This window comes from Podarcis gaigeae (genome assembly GCF_964106915.1).
Source record: "Podarcis gaigeae genome assembly, chromosome: 16".
Taxonomy (NCBI): domain Eukaryota; kingdom Metazoa; phylum Chordata; class Lepidosauria; order Squamata; family Lacertidae; genus Podarcis; species Podarcis gaigeae.
In genome coordinates, this window is record NC_139693.1 from 16745636 (window position 1) to 16762107 (window position 16472).

Here is a 16472-nt window from a genome sequence, read left to right on the forward strand (position 1 = left end):
TGCAGTCCACCTTAGGGCCGGATTTAGGTTTGATGAGGCCCTAAGCTACTGAAGGTAATGGGGCCCTTTATATGTCCAGCTGTCCTTTGTCAACAATAAATTGTCACTGTTTTTTGTGTTGAATATATGCTGTATGGTAATTTATGGACCTAATAGGTATCTAAAGCAGTTTGCACATGTTGCCATGCAACAGTCCATGCAGAATGTAGGCAATCTATATACAGAAATGAGCAAACCAGTGATATTTTAGGGAGCAGGCTAGCAGGCGGGGCCCATTACTTACATCATAGGAGCCTATACAACACAAAACACTGTTGCTGTATGTAGGTTTTATTTTATTAGTTTTTTATCCTATATTTTGGAAATGTACATTCAGGGTTTTTTTTCTTTAACTTTTTTGGGGGGCCCTAAGAGAGTGAGGAATAAGGACACTGGAGTATCTAAAGTATGAGGTACACAGTTTGAGGCCTGACATTCACTGTATGTTTAAGAAGCGGTGGGAAAGTTAACCATCACTGAGGGTTAACTTCAAATACTGAGGTTATACAAATACTGTCAACCTCTTTCTTGAAGTCAGTCAAGGAGGAGGGCTGATCATTTGCTCAATGCTGTCCTCTAAAAGGTTTTTAAAATTCCTGAGAAGTATTCTACTCCTTGTAAATTTAAATACATTTATATCTTTTATCCTCTGCTTTCTAATTTTTGGGGTTCTTAATTCTATTTCTTCCTTGCTATCCACCAATTTCCAGTGTTTACCACTTCCAACACTTCTCTGGTTTCTAGCAACCCCTTTGCTCTGAATTGGAAAATTACGGTAATAATGGTGAAGGCTGTGTACTTCATCATCTTAAGAGGAAAATAGACACCAAAACAGAGGCAGATGAGTAAAAAGGGATCAGTATAGGTAATTTGAACAGAACACCCAATTTCTGAAAACAAGCACTGCAATTTCCTGGGTGGCGCCTTTTTAAAAGGTGCTGGAGGAGCATGGGTGCTAATTAACACTTCCATTTTGTGCCTCCATTTCTAGGCACAGGTTTGTGATGTGTGGGCATGGGATCAAGCCAGGAGTGGGGTATTTCTTTTGTCCCACCACTTTCCACAGGAAAACCCACTTTTTACCTCTGAATCAAAACAAACACCAGTCTGTGGAACTAGGGGCCTCCTAAAAACCCCAGAACCCTGACCAAGCTACAGCTCCCATAATTCTTTAGGGAAAGCCATGATGGTTTAAAGTGGTATCAGCGTACTCTAAATGTCTGGCGTGAATGTGGCCCTGGTTGCCTTATTCATTTCGGGCTGAAACGTAATAACATATTGCTGTCTGTTTCTGAGAGGGAGGGAGTCGCTCCTGCTTTAACTGTCTCAAGCAAGAGCAGGAACCTTCTGGGAGAGGAACCTTCTGCAAGAAGAAGCCACAGAAACAGGGAATACTTGAATGTTTGGGCCATGAGCTTTCTTTCTCTGCTCTAGACATTATGTTTCTGTGTCCCTGGGTGAGAAGATCCCTCTGCTGCCTCCAGGGCTCACAACATGTTGGTCTGACTCGCTTCTAGGCCTGTGGCTCATAAACACTTTGAGCAGCACCCGGTGGGCATCTGCCGCTGCCTCATCCACAAAAATCTTCAGCATATTGTACACCACGGTGAACGATGGGCCCACCTCAGCCACTGGCACCAGGTCTCTGGGCAGCTTCAGCGCTTTGCTGGCTGCCTCCATCAGCAGCTCCACCACCTGCTCCTCGGTGATGGCCACAGCCAGTGGTGACTTGACCAGGGCTTTGAGCTGCTCCAAAGGCTGCCCCGTGTGCTCAGCTGCTTTCCTTAAGGAGGAATCATCCAAGCCGAAGCTGACGCAGTAGCCCTGCAGGGTCTTGGCCAGGAGGTCCACGTTGCATGCGATCGAAAGTGCTGGGATGGGCACAGCCTGTTGGCCGCAGGCTACTGCTGAGACCAGCCACATGTGCTCAACCATGGCGGCCTTCTTCTTCTCCAGGATGCGGTGGGAGATGTTGGGAGTGGCTAAGATGAAGGAGTGGCTCTTCTGTACACCCTGGGTCTCGCTGAGGCTCTCCCCAAGGAGGGGGAAGTCATACTTGCTGGCCACAACACTGGAGATCAGGAATACCTTGGGGGCTTTCACTCGCTCGGCCTGGAGGTCTTGCACACAGGCCTCTCGGATCTTCTGCAGGGCCACCGCTTCGCTGAAGCCAGATGGTTGGCTCTGGCGGGCAGCTTCCAGCTCCGCATCCACCTTGGAGAGGACAAAGTAAACGTCCTTGCCAGCTTTCTTGATGTGACGAGACAGTTTGGCATGGGCAGAGGTGAAGCGCTGAGAGGCAAGGATGATGAAGCAGTCATAGCGGGAGACTTTTATCTCCTCCAGATAAGTTCTCACGCTGAAACCAGGAGCACTGATGCTTGGCAGGTCCCACAGAACCACGTTGGTATACTTGGGGTGTGAATAAGCCACAGGGTCCTTACTGGCGCCCGCCCCACCGGTAGGAGCAGCACCCTCATCCTCCTCGTGCAGATCCCGGAAGGTGTTGATGAAGGTGGACTTGCCTGCTCCAGGTTCACCAGCGACACCCACATCCAGGCAGATGTTCTCCAGGAAGTGAAGAGCGTCTTGGAGCCTCTCAGATAGGTCAGAAAAACTCCCTTTCTCAAAGGCCCTTTTGAGGTCCTCGATCTGCTCCTTGGACAGTATGGTTTTGTCGTTGTTCTTGTCGTTGTCGTCGTCGTCCTCCTCCTCTGCCCTTAAGGCAACTGTTGGCCAAGAAGACCGTGGTCGGCCTAGAGGGAAAAGACCAGGTGAGCAACACTGAATTAATGGGAGCCTTGTAATAAAACACTGATCGGTATAGCACAGACTCAACTTTATTATGGCAAAGTTACTAAAGACTGTTTGTTCAGCAGAGCAGGCCTGTCAGCTTTGCCACTGAGAGAACCATGGTGGAAGTTGCCCACACAAAGAGTGCCACCGATTCCATGCATCAGTCTCCCACAGAGACCTCTGTGCAATTCATGCCCATTTTGCCACAACTACAGAGAGCAGCAACGTTATACAGGGATGCTGGCATGAAGCACACAACTTCACATGACTTGAGGTATTCAGCTGGACCACACAGGGAAACTCTCCGTCTCCTCTATGGACACACAACACAATATAGTTCACCCACACACCCCAATTCCTTCCTCATTACAGTCAGCTGGAGGAATGAAATTCACTTAAGGAGTTTCATATCTCTTTTTGCAATAGAGTGCCAGCTCTATATAGTTCTTTCAGCTCATTTTGTTTGATCAGGTCAATCTGAGTATTTCACACACAAGATCAAAGTGTTTATGTGCAGCTTAGTGGCTAAGAGACTAACTTAGCAACCGTGGATTCAGCAGGGCTCAATAGCAGCTGGTGGCCATTGAGGCAAAAGACAAGAGATGCCAATGACAGGTGGAGCCAGAGCCAATGACAGGTCACACTGGCAATAGGCTTGCAGGCACACTACTATGCCACCAGAGGGAAGCAGATGGGTAGCGAGAGACTGCAGCTACACAATTATGCCACCAGATGGCAGCACTGGGGAGAAAGAGGCTGCAGGCACACAATTACGCCACCAGAAGGCAGCAGTGGATGGAAAGATATGCCATCATAAGTAGAAATAAATAAATAATAATTTCATTCATTCCCCATACATCTGACTGGGTTGCCCCAGCCAATCTGGGTGGCTTCCTAGAAATAATAGCCTAGAAATAACTGAAAGCCCAAATCTAGCACCTAATCATAAACCCCAAACACTAATCTTTTGACCCTTAAGCCCGACTCTCTAACTCTAACCCTCTAACCCTAAAGACAACTGTGAGGGAGTAAACTTTGTGAAAATGTCATATGTTCTTTAGCAGCGAGTCCTGCCTTGTAGGGGTTGGACTAGATGACTCTTGGGGGATCCCTTCCAACTGTACAGTTTCAAGTCTACGCCAGGCCTTAATCACTCCAGCCTGTCCCCATCCATAATCATGGAAGCTCCCTTCCCAGAACCTCCCCACTAGGGCTGCTGTCTCTCACCTCCCATCACCTCAGAAATGTGGAGGCCTTGCCACGATGCCCTTCCATGGTTCCACGTTTTGATGGTGTCCTAGTTCCCTGTGCTCTAGGGCCACTGTTTGGGGCAGCAGCCGCTGCAGATGGCAAGCATTCTCCCGAAGGGCTTGGGGAGCTCACATTTGTTCTCCAAGCAGTCTGGCCTGGCCTGGATGGTGCTATAGAAACCAGCCTTGGCCCAGAGCCTCCTCCCAATTGGCCAAGTTGGCTTCCCCAATGTGATGTCAGAGGCAGGTCTGGGATTATCTAGTTTGATGTGCCGAAAGGAAAGAGTCTTGTGAAGGGATGGAGATGTTTGCATACTGGGAGGCACCGAAACCTAAGAACATAAAATGCAGGTCAGTGGCTCACCTAGTCCAGCATTGTGTTCTCACAGTGGCAAAACAGATGCTCCAAAGGCATGGGTAGGCAAACTAAGGCCCGGGAGCCAGATTCAGCCCAATCGCCTTCTAAATCCGGACCGGCCCCCTGCTGAAAACGTTTGCTGACCCCTGTCCACAGGGAAATCCTCAAGCAGGACCTGAGCCCAAGAGCCCATTGCTGCCTCCAACTGTTGGGGCACAGCATAGCCAAAAGCCTTCTCCTTTTATGAATTTGTCCAATCCTCTTTGAAAGCCAGTCTAGGCCATCCCTGCCTCCTGTAGGAGCCAATTCCTTCTTTTAACTATGCTCTACGTGAAGGAGGACTGCCTTTTATCTGCCCAGAATCCTCTGACATTCAGGAGGGTCTTTTACCAACTTGGGTTGGCAAGACAGCTATGGCCACCTGGAGCAGGATAACTTAATCATGCATTTGTAACCTCATGGCTGGACTACTGCAATGCACTCTATGTGGGGCTACCCTAGGGGTCGCTCTGGAGGCTGCAGGTGGTGCATAAGGTGGTGGCTTGGTGCCATAGAGACTTAAGTTGCTAGAAGGCCTGCACACGACACCCTGCTTGCGGGATTCGCACCGGCCGCTACCAGGCCAAGTTCCAGTCACATGTATTAACGTGCATCTCAGGACCAGCTTACCTGAGAGAGACTGCTTTATCCCTAATCCACCAGCAGATTGCTGTGGTCTACGGGAGACTCTCTCCTGGAAGGTCCAAAGATCTCAGAAGCCCATTCCGCAGTAACTCAGATCAGGGCTTTTAGTGTGGCTACTCCTCTCCTGTAGAATAGCATCCCTATCAAAATACAACAAGACGCCCATGCTCTGCACTTTCCAGAAATAATTGAAGATATATTTATTCCAACAGGCTTTCCTAGATGAATAAATGGGTCTTTGTCACAAGTGTCCATTTGTTAGGGCCTTAATCTCATTTTAAATGTATTTGTTATTTTTAACTTTTAAATTGTCTGATATGTAAATTGCTTAAGATGGTGGTTTAGAAGCTGTTTAATATATTGCAATAATAATATATACTTGTAACAATAAATTAATAAGAATAAGACTGCAGTCACCCAGGAAAGTGATGGGAGTCTTTAGTTTTATAGCTACGCCAGAAGAGGGCAGTGTGTCACTTTTCAGTGCTCATTTGTGAGCCAGTGACAAACACACACACACACACAATTCCCTAATACAATTCCCAGTGTACTTGTTTAATTAAAGGAACATTTGAGGAATAATAGAGAAATTGCGAAAAGGAGGGAAGTTCACAAATCTCTTAATGGGAAGGTGTAGGTGCTATTATTTGCATATCAGCCAGATATATTGCAATTTAAGTGCAACAAACAAACAGAAAGGGCAGCTCTCTGCCCCAAGGCAATTACAGTTTAAACTTTGACCCAGAGGAATCCAGCATGATATCCACTGCTATATTAGTTCCACAGACAAAGCAGGCCTGTCTGTGGTTGCTGCAGAGTTCCTGTTTCCCTGCTTGGTAGTGTTAAGTCTATACATATTTATTCAGAAACCAGCACCATCAGCTTCAAAAGGGATTTGGTAAATCAGCAGAGGACTGCAGGCTTGAAGTGACTTGTGGGCTTCATTGTGGCATCGTATCTCATCTGTTGCCGTTTTATTGCAGTTTGTTCCTTTTTATCCTTATGAGCTGCCCAGATGCCTTCAGTTATGAGGTTGCCTTCTGTGAACAAAATGCATAAATCTAGAACAACCTAAACTGCAAGCTTTCATTCAGGGATAGAGAACATGTCACTATTAGCCAGGTTTAAGGAAAGGGAATCTGTGGAGTTAGTTGAAAGCAAATCTTTCCAACCTCTGCCACATCAAGAGAGGAGCCAAGAAGCCCAAAGTTTTACATTACGCTGAACCAGACATTCTCAACCTGGCGCCCCAATAACTGCCATTATTCCCACCTTGCACAGGCCCGTTTGGGATATAACCAAACAGGAACCCATTAATTGGACTGGTTGAGATGTATGTTTGTGGCAGTGTTTTCCCCCCTCCCCTTTCCTTCATTGGGTAAATTTTGAGGCTATTTAGAGGTAGCACCAAACCACAGCTTGCCATCCCTCTCCCCTTCCTCCTTGCACAAGGATTAGAGGTCTCCAATCATGGCCTTGTGGGAGCGCATTCGTTTGGCCAAACAATGGGTTGTGCAAACCAGGCTCACAAGCTGCCTTGAAGCCCCCTGCAACACACAAAATCAAACCACCACTTTCCAGCCTCAGCCAGCCCAAGGCTTACACCCCATCACAGTGGCAACAGCACTGGTTTGGAGTTACATCTGCATAGTCTCGTGCCCCTGAGACATCCGCTGCCCACTTGTGACTATTACTCGAAGCACAAAACATATTTAAACACAGAAGACAGGGTTCAAACGGAAGGGCAATGTTTATTTTCAATTCTGTTTCCAGCATACAAAATGATACAAGAACGTTGTAGCAGTATTTATAAAAGGCACATACGATAGCACTCTCAAGTTTGAAGGCCAACTCTCTAACGCAGCATAAAAGCCACCACTAACACCGGGCCCAATCCACCCCACAGCTATGCATGCAGGAACTCTCAGATTAATGGGCCACAGCTGCAATCCTGTACCTGGGAGTAACTGTGACTTAATGCAACAAGACTGACTTCCAAGCAGATGTGGTTAGGACTGGGCTGTAAGACCCTATGCTAATTCTGTGCTGGATCGCAGCTACAGGACAATACAATTTTGCACTGTGTGGCGGTAGATTTATTGATATGCTCTGGCCCCTCGTTGACTCTTTCAGGAAGCATCCAGGCACGATTATTAATTCTGCTCTCAAAACCAATTCTCTTCTTTTTGGAGTCCAATCTGAGGTAGAAGGGGTTCAAGGCCAGGAAGGGATTTCATAGGTACAATTTTGACTTAAGCCATCTCAGATTGTGGGATGCCACTGACATCCCAAAAGGCAATGTCCTACAGGTCAAACCTGGGCAGCTTGCAAGGGTCAAAAGGTAAGCCTAGGAGCCCCAAACTAAGTTTTTCAGGCTGCAATCCTAACCTCACTGAATTCAATAGGACTTGGTCGGTGGTATTCAATGAAGTTTTACAAGACAGCAATAGTCCCTTCATAGTTAATTCCACCCAAACGAGAGGCACTGCGGGGGCTGTTTGCATTTGCTATGACTGCAGCTACTGAAATTTGGTCTCTTTAATTTCAGTGGGTCTCCTCTGTGTAAGAACTTCATTGCATATGACCCTCAGAGTAGGCATGGATAGGATTGCACTCGATGGCCAGGCCCCTAATGAGACCGCCTTAAATTGATGCTCTTCAGCTGAGTAGTGACCAAGGGTTTAAAGCATTAAAAACAAAATTCATAACGGCACACTTCATCTTTTCTTAAAAACAGTTTTTTTAAAAAACACACGCTTAATTACAAAGATTCATAAGGAACATTTACAACAGCCTCAAGAGGAGGGAGAGGTTAGACTTTAATACATGGTGGAAGGCAACATGAGAGTGGAGATCAGACCAAGAAGGAAGACGTCTGTTTAAATTCACCCTGGAAAAAGAGAGAGAGAGAGAGAGAGAAGAAACCTCTAAGTTACACAGCATGAGAAAGCCAGCAGGGCAGCCTCCCCCCCCCCCCCCCAGCTGGGGCTTTGGACTACAAGTCTCATCAGTCCTCAGCCAGCTTGGGGGAGGCTGCTGTAGAGAGCCAGACCGCATAAATTCAGAACCCCAAAGTTTCAAGGTGCATAATCCTCACAGCTCTTAGCTGTACGCCTGCGTCTCCTCCCCTCCTTGAGAGTGATCTTGCACCACCAGCATGCCACGATTGCTAACAATGGCCACGTGGCCACAAAAGGATGGCAGGGTGTTTAATAATAAACACTTTGCCCTGATATTGAATTTTCCATGCGTTCAAAACTTGTCACACACATTGGCTTCTTCTAATCCTGTTAATGTGGGCTTGCTGTCGCAGGTGTGTGTGACTGTGTGTTGAAGCTGGGGCACTTAACTACTATTATGTTTTTAGTTATGCTGCAAGCCACCCAGAGTGGCTGAAGAAACCCTGCCAGATGGGCAGGGTATAAATAAATTATTATTATTATTATTATTAACCTTTGGATTTTTTTTGTAACAGGCCAAGAACAGCCACCCAACATCCAAACTTGTAGCTTGGACACAGCCAATACTTTCTCTCCAGACCAGTGTTTCCCAAAGTGGGCAGGACCACTCCTTGAGAGGGGATTACATGGGGGTGTCTAACAGGCAAGGGGGCGTTGCAGGTGGGCCCCTCCAAGCACACAGATCACTTATTTAACAAATGACCAGGCTAGAGCCTAGAGCTAAACACCTCCCCTGCTTCATATTTCAAGTTTTACAGCTCTTATCACTTTCAAAGCTATTTACTTTGGTCACGTTTGTTTGTAGCTTTGATGCCGAGTTGTCACAATAATAGCTATTTATTTTCTTATAAATTAGTTATTGTACATCTGTGGTAGGTGAGGGTTTGTGCATGTCTGGTAGTTATAAATAAATATTCTATGCTATAAACTTCATTCACCCCTTATGTTTTTATTAGTAAGAATGTGTCAAAACATTTTTCATGCAATATTCTTTGCTGCAACCGATCTATCTATCTATCCACAAGCTTAGATCAGATCATATATTTATTTTGGCATGTATTTCTTTTTCATGTAAGCACTCAATCAGTTTGTTACCATTTTGAACTTCTGCTCTGAAGAATTCATTTTACCGGGTTGGGTAGGGGGCACTGGGGATGGGTTTATGGCACCAAGGAGGCAGTGGCTCCCCAAAAGTTTGGAAACCACTGGTCTAGGAAATCATTCGAGTTGGTGTGTGCTGTCCGAGAGAACCTACATAGGTACCCTCTAAACCAGGGGTTGTCAACCAGGATTCTAGGTGGGCGGCAGGGGGTTCTATGGCACAAGCGGAATCCTCCTTCCATCGAGCACTGGTGGGCGGTAAGGAAATTTTACCATCAAGAAAGATGCATTAGTGGGCGGTAGGTATAAAAAGGTTGACTGCCCCTGCTTTAAACAAAATCATGTCCCACCTTTTGCTCTTCCAAATAAAGAAATAAATTCATGAGCATGTTTGCAAACCCGCCAGAGACTTAAGTGGCCCCATCATTCCTCCCAGTCGGAGGCTGCCAAAAACACCACTCATTACATCATTGCCACGCCTAACAAAACCAGCTTTTCTGGGGAAAGAACAGAGCAAGTTCCTGTTCTACTTACATCACTTCGGGTAGAAGGTTGGCTGTAAATGACCTTCTTATTGCTGGTGGTGCTAAAACAGGTGGAGAAATGAGAAATTAGAGGCAGGGACCTGGCAATAGAGGAAGAAACCCCAGAAGCGTAGGCAGAAGGCGGAATGCTGAGGGTGCCATTCGGCTAAATCCCAGGCCATATTCACACCATCCAATTCACAGGTTGCAGAGTTGGAAGGGGCCACCAAGGGTCATCTAGTCCCACCCTCTGCAATGCAGGTACCACAGCTCAAGAATCCCTGGCAACCTCTGCTTTAAAACCTCCAGTGAAGGAGAGTCCACCTTCTCAGGTAGTCCGTTCCATTGTCAAAAGCCTGTACCTTTGGAAAGTTCTTCCTAATGTTTGGTTGGGATTTCCGTGTCATTTTAATCCATCAATTTGGGTCCCACCCTCTGAATCAACAGAAAACAAGCTTGCTCCATCTTCCGTGTGACAGCCCTTAAAATATTTGAAGATGGCTATCCTATCACCTCTTAAGTCTTCTCTCTAAACATCCCAAACTCCCTCAACCATTCCACATAAGGCTTGGTTTCCAGGCCTCTGACCAATCTGGTCGCTCTCCTCGCCCGCCTTCCAGCTTGTCAACACCTTTCTTAAAATGTGCTGCCCAAAACTGGACACAAGAATCCAGGTGGGGGCCTAACCAAGGCAGAACAGAGTGGCACTTTGGCTTTCCTTGAGGTGGATACTTCTATTGATGCAGCCTGGAATCGCATTTGCTTTTTTTGCTGCTGCATCACACTGTTGGCTCTTAAGAGTTCCCTGTGAAGTGAGATTGAGTGCTAAACCACTCTGATAACTGTAGCTCTGTGAGGGGAATATGGGTGTCCTATCAACTCTCAGCATTCTTAACAAACTACAGTTCCCAGGATTCTTTGGGTGAAGAAGCCATAACTGTTTAAAGTGGCACCACAGCGCTTTAAATGCATGGCATGAATGTGGCCTTATTTAGAGCAGACCCACCTTAGCCATGCTGGTTAATTTCAGCAGGTCTACTCTGAGTAGGGCTAACACCAGATGCAACCCCTTTTGGCATATAAGCAATGTATTCAAGTTTGTTAATAAATAACTCTGGGCACCTGATACCCAGAGGCTCCCATCGGGAGGCTGGCGCACCGTGGCTCCTTCCGCAAGTGCCACCCACTCCCACCACACTCTCGGTGGCTAGGAATGAGGCCAAGGGGAGCCCAGTGGCCCCCCAAGCCTCAGCCAACATATAAGAGTTTTGGGGGCAGGAGGAATATGTGGGGAGGGGATGAGAGAGGCAGGGCAATGTGGGCTGGGAAGAAGGGTTCTGGTGGAGGAGACACCGATGCCGCCAACCCAACTGGCCAAGCTTCTACTCACTCTCTTCTTTCTGAAAAAGAGGGGAAAAACAAAACTTTAGCCAACAAGGCAAACTTCAGTTTCCTCAAATCATTTGAGCAAATCTTCTTCTTCTGACAATTACATTTACACCATACATTCAAAGCACAGTAACACCCCATTAAACAGTCATGGCTCCTTCCCCAAAAGAGTTCTGGGAGCTGTAGTTTACTAACATGCTGAAGAATTCTGAAGAAACACCCGCATTTCCCACTCCGAGCTACAATTTCCAGAGTGGTTTTACAGTCAACCCCTCTTCTCAGGGAAGTCTGGGAACTGTAGCTCTGGGAAGAGAATTGGGGGGGGGGGTCTCCACAGGACACAGGAGAGAGGGATAAGATGTGATGTTTCGAGCTTTTCAGAAAAGGAGAAGGAAGGAATGCAGTGGTATCTTCTGAAAGTACCTCAGATGCTCTGCTGTCTAGACTGCAAAAAGTCACATTCAGCTGATTTGCTGATCGACTTCCCTTTCGTATTGTTCCAAATCTAAACCGACTGCTTGCGGTCATATTTGTGACACTTGCTTTGATGCTTTGTAACATGTCTCTAAAAAGCTATCCTCTCAGCTTGTATGCAGAGTTTCCTGTGAGGGACTAGGCCGAAACCTTGTCCTCTGTGCAGCTCTCAAAGCTACCACTTTTTAATAAAGATTCTCAACAGTTCTTATTCCTAAAACTTCCGTCTGGAGACTACTTCTTAGACTCCACATTTGGGAAGATGAAATAACTATTAATCCGCTCTGGAAATCGTAGCCCTCTGAGGGGAACAGGGCACCCTTAAGAAACTTCCTTTCCCAGGATCCTTTGGGGGAAGCCATGACAGTGTAAAGTGATAGGATACTGCTATAAATGTATGGTGTGAATGTGGCCTGGCTATTTTTGTTAAGGGTGCGGGGTTGCTAGGAGACCCACAATTCCCCTCAAAGAGCTACAACTGCCAAAATGGAATAACAATTTTAATGGGAACTGTAGCACTGGGAGAGGGACAGAGGCCTCCTAACAACTCTTAGCACTCTTAATAAACTATAGCTCCCAAAATTCTTTGAGGGAAGCCATGACAGTTTCAAGTTCATCACAGTGCGTTAAATGTTTAGTCTGTAGCCTAGGTCAGCCTTTTGCCAGCTTGGTTCTTTCCAAAGGTTATTGGCTACAGCTCCCCTGAGCCACCAGCTGGCACAGCTGCTTCACAGGATTGTTTAAGAGCCTTACAAGCACCTCACCTATGTCATCCCCATACTGCAGGCTCCCACCTATTTGGGGAAGTGCATGGGATATGAAACCAAACGCCAAGCCCAGAAAACCTTGCCAGGCCGCCTCAGTGGAGGAAGCTGCATATATATTCAAACTAAACATTGCATGACATGATCGGTTCAAGCACATAGCCTGCTACTTACTGCTGAAGAAGCCCCGGCTGTAGGCGAACCAGACCCCAAAGATCACCAGGCCTAGGACGATGAGAAGTACCACCACAGCAGCAACGATGCCGCCCACGTTGACTTCACCTGCACACAAAAGGAAGATGGTATTCAGCTCTTCAGTAATTCCGAAAAGGAGCCTGTCACTGCAAGACCCTACACAGTCTGGCAAAACAGCATGGAATCATAGAACTGTTGAGTTGGAAGGGACCCCAAGGGTCAGTCTAGTGCGATGCAGGAGTCGCTGGTAAAGAATCCCTGGCAGGCGGCCATAATAATAATAATAATAATAATTTATTATTTATACCCCACCCATCTGGCTGGGTTTCCCCAGCCACTCTGGGCGGCTTCCAACTGAATATTAAAAACAGTACAGCATCAGACATTAAAAACTTCCCTAAAGTGGGCTGCTGATGCTGTACTGTTTTTAATATTTATTGCTTTGACATCTCCTGGGAGGGTGTTCCACAGGGCAGGCGCCACTACCGAGAAGGCCCTCTGCCTGGTTCCCTGTAACCTTACTTCTCACAATGAGGGAACCGCCAGAAGGCCCTCGGCGCTGGATCTCAGTGTCCGGGCTGAACGATGGGGGTGGAGACGCTCCTTCAGGTATACAGGACCGAGGCCGTTTAGGGCTTTAAAGGTCAGCACCAACACTTTGAATTGTGCTCGGAAATGTCCTGGGAGCCAATGCAGATCTCCATCCAAACTTCTGCTTCAAAACCTCCAATGAAGGAGAGTCCGTCTGGTGACACCTGTACACCCTGGACCGACTCTAATTCATTGGAGGTTTTCTCATTCAACTTTGGCTGAAGCGGGGCAGCAAACCTAACACGCAGGGAGATTTTGTTTCTTACTCATTTCTTTCTTTACAGCAGGGGTGTCTAATGATGGTTTTTCCCCGCCTGAGGCCTGTTGTCACCTTTGGCCAATTGCCTTGGGGGTGCCACCCCACACTTGTAATAACTTTCCTCTTTATCTGGTAATTCCCCATTCCTACTGGGCTTCTGTGGCCTTATCCTGTTTTTTCCAAAGACAAATACTAGAATGTACTTGGAACGCCAATTAATGGATTAGCTTCAGGTATCTTTTTGTCATTCCTGCGCTGTCACCAAGATCCTTTTGTTCGTGATCTTGCTTCCACTTTTCCAATCCCATACTTCAGCCAACTCATCTTGGGAAATTCCTGACCTTTTTTTCCCAATAGTGGAAAGCACCTTCTAAATCACCGTATCCTAGTATCGATCAAGGCTGTATACAATGTTAAGCTCCCTCCAAGAGCATCAAAATTTCATATTCAGAAATTCATTATTCATAAAAAGAATACTAGAACATAATGAAGTAATAACTGGCTATACCTTACCCATGGACCCTCTAATTTTACTGAATATGTTGAAGAAACTGCACTAAGGGGACAGGGAATTAATGCAAACATCTCTTAACTTGCTGCCAGAATGGTTACAGCATTTGTCAAAATTGGGGGCGGGGTAGAAATGACAATACCATCCTCAAGAGAATGCATAACTAAAATCTGGGACACAGTATATGCATGGTTAAGCTTACAGAGATGGTAAGAAACACAGAGGGGAGACAAGAAGATGCCTTTACAGTATTGAGAAATGAGAGTTTTTTTATAATGTACTGGAGGAATATGGTACAGGATAATGTACAAATTTGCAACCTTGTGATATTAATTTATTTTGTTTGATTTTGGAAATGTGCTCCCATTATGTTTATTTCTAGATCTCACCTTCTATTTTTATTTTAATTGTCAACTGTTACTAGTGCCATGTTGTTGTTGTTTGTGTGCGTGTACACACACACACACACACACACACACAATGAATGAATGAATACAATGTAAGTGAAAAGTGGGCAACTGCGATAACACACCAGTCAAATCTAAAATTGCAATTAACTCTTTCACATCATTCCTGGGATACACATATATTTAGGCACAAAAGAGAGAGCTAACATTATTAAGTAAACTGTTTCCAGTGCCTTCATCCTCCAAAACCCCTAAAACCTAAGTAATATATAAGGGAAGCTCTGGAGTATTATGTATTTATGCATTTTTCATAAATATCTGTAAAGGCATTTGGGTTCAGGTTGCAAAGATCTGCTCTCAGGTGTTCATTCCCTCCATAGCCAAACAGTAGAGCCGGCCGTCAAGGCAACCCACCACCAGTCGGGCCTACTTACTGGTCTCCATGCGCACCGTGTCGGACTTCTGGGGGGCCCCGACTTTGTTGTCCGCCTGGCAGTAGTAGTCTCCAGCATCATAGGCCATCGCGGGCTCAAAAGACTGAAAGAGAGGGAGAAAAAGAAGGGTCTCAGCAGCATGCAATTCCCAGGGGTCAGGAGATCTCTCTTGCCCACTAGAAAGCCAGCAGTAATGGGGAAGGAGGTGCAAAGAATCTACAATTTCAGCCCATGCCAGTCAAACCATAGTTTGATTTAAAACAGCACGCAAGCAGAACAATACAGTTACTTCTTGCCTTTTTTGTACTTAGTATGGGGCACTATCTTCAACCCCACTTTCATGTTCTCCCAAAGAAACCTAGGCCCCTTTAAAACGCCTTCCCCCTCCCAAAAAGGAACTGTAGTTTGTTAAGGATGCTGAGACTTGTTAGGAGATCCCGTATTCCCCTCGCCAAGCTACAATTCCCAGCGTGCTTCAACAGCCGACCGCTCTTCCTAGGCAACTCTGGAAACTCGGTAGTTCAGTGATGGGAGTAAGAGGACCTCCAAAAAACCCTCGGCACCCAGAAAATAACGTTCTTTGGGGGAAGCCATAACTATCTACAGTGGTATCATGGTGCCTTAAGCAAGGCAGTGAGGCGCAGTGGTTAAGAGTTTTGGACTAGGACCTGGGAGACCAGGGTTCAAATCCTCACTTGGCCATGAAGTTCCCTGGGTGATCTTGAGGGCCAGTCAGTGCCTCTCGGCCTAACCTACCTCAAAGGGTTGTTGTGGGGAGTTAAATGAGGTGTGTCTGTGGGGGAAAACCACAAAAGCCACCTTGGGAGAAAAAGGTGGGACATAAAGGCAAAATAAAATAAAGACGTGTGTGTGTGGTGAGAGCAGAAGACTTACTATTCCTCACTACGGGCCTCCTCTTTCAACAAACCTCATGCCCAAGGACGCCTTATTTTTCCACACACAAGGCTGCCAAACTCTCCAATAGTCCCCACTTGTCGACTCTCAACCAAAGGCCTTCAAAAGCTTGCCAGAGCAGAATTACACTGTGTAACAATCTCAGTGCCAATAATGCAGTAAGCGCTTTGAGGTATTTTCTACAGTCAAGCAGCGTATGTTACGGAATAAATAAAAATAAAAAATGAGTTGCAGAACGCAACGGGTCCCCCCCCTTCTTCTTCTCTCCCCACCCCCAATTCCAGAGTAGTAGCACCACCACCACCACCCCTCCAAAAATATGGCAGAATTCACAAAGCTCAGAGCCTGTTTTTAAGACCCTACCAGAAGCCCCGTCTTGGGGTCCATCGTGTAGGATGAATTCCTGAACAGGGAGTTGGTTTTGGGGTCTTGGGGCATCGGGATGTTGTCTTTGAACCAGGTGAAGGTGGGAGGCGGGGAGCCGTCTGTCTCCACGCAGGTGAGAACCGCTTTGGTGCCAATGGTGACCACAGAGGGCACTTGGGCCTTGGGCTTCGAGGGCGGGACTGCAAGGCCAAGAGACGTCCGTTAGAGAAACAAAGGTGGTGGCGTTCTTGCAGGAACGCTCAGTTAGTTTGTGAAAGGCGAGCAGCTGTGCAGGACAACTTGAAAAACATGCACTCCACCAGTTTTAAATTCATTTGCTCTAAACCAGAGGTTCCCAGACTACTTGAAAATTGCTGGTGGATCTAAGTGGATCACTTAAACGATTTTTAATGGGAAATGATTTATAATTAATTGAATAAAATGTTTAAAATAAC

General features: G+C 46.4%; 2 protein-coding genes across 3 annotated transcripts in view; both read right to left on the bottom strand.

The window, feature by feature from the left end:
• Positions 1-1434: 1434 nt before the first annotated feature.
• LOC310833093 (interferon-inducible GTPase 5-like) lies at positions 1435-4269 on the bottom strand. Its single transcript, XM_083715439.1, has 2 exons — positions 4063-4269; positions 1435-2795 (listed from the first exon to the last, which is right to left on the bottom strand). The coding sequence occupies exons 1-2, from the start codon at positions 4067-4069 to the stop codon at positions 1477-1479; spliced, it is 1326 nt and encodes a 441-aa protein (XP_083571565.1). The 5' UTR covers positions 4070-4269; the 3' UTR covers positions 1435-1476.
• A 2589-nt stretch (positions 4270-6858) lies between these two features.
• F11R (F11 receptor) overlaps positions 6859-16472 on the bottom strand; it is a 29047-nt gene continuing 19433 nt past the window's right edge. For both annotated transcript variants that reach the window (XM_083716529.1, XM_083716530.1), the window contains exons 5-9: positions 16015-16217; positions 14737-14839; positions 12514-12621; positions 9723-9774; positions 6859-8017 (exon numbers count right to left, since the gene is read on the bottom strand). In XM_083716529.1, the coding sequence (XP_083572655.1) occupies positions 7912-8017; positions 9723-9774; positions 12514-12621; positions 14737-14839; positions 16015-16217 (572 nt within the window). In that variant the 3' untranslated portion in view covers positions 6859-7911. The remainder of the gene's footprint in view (positions 8018-9722; positions 9775-12513; positions 12622-14736; positions 14840-16014; positions 16218-16472) is intronic.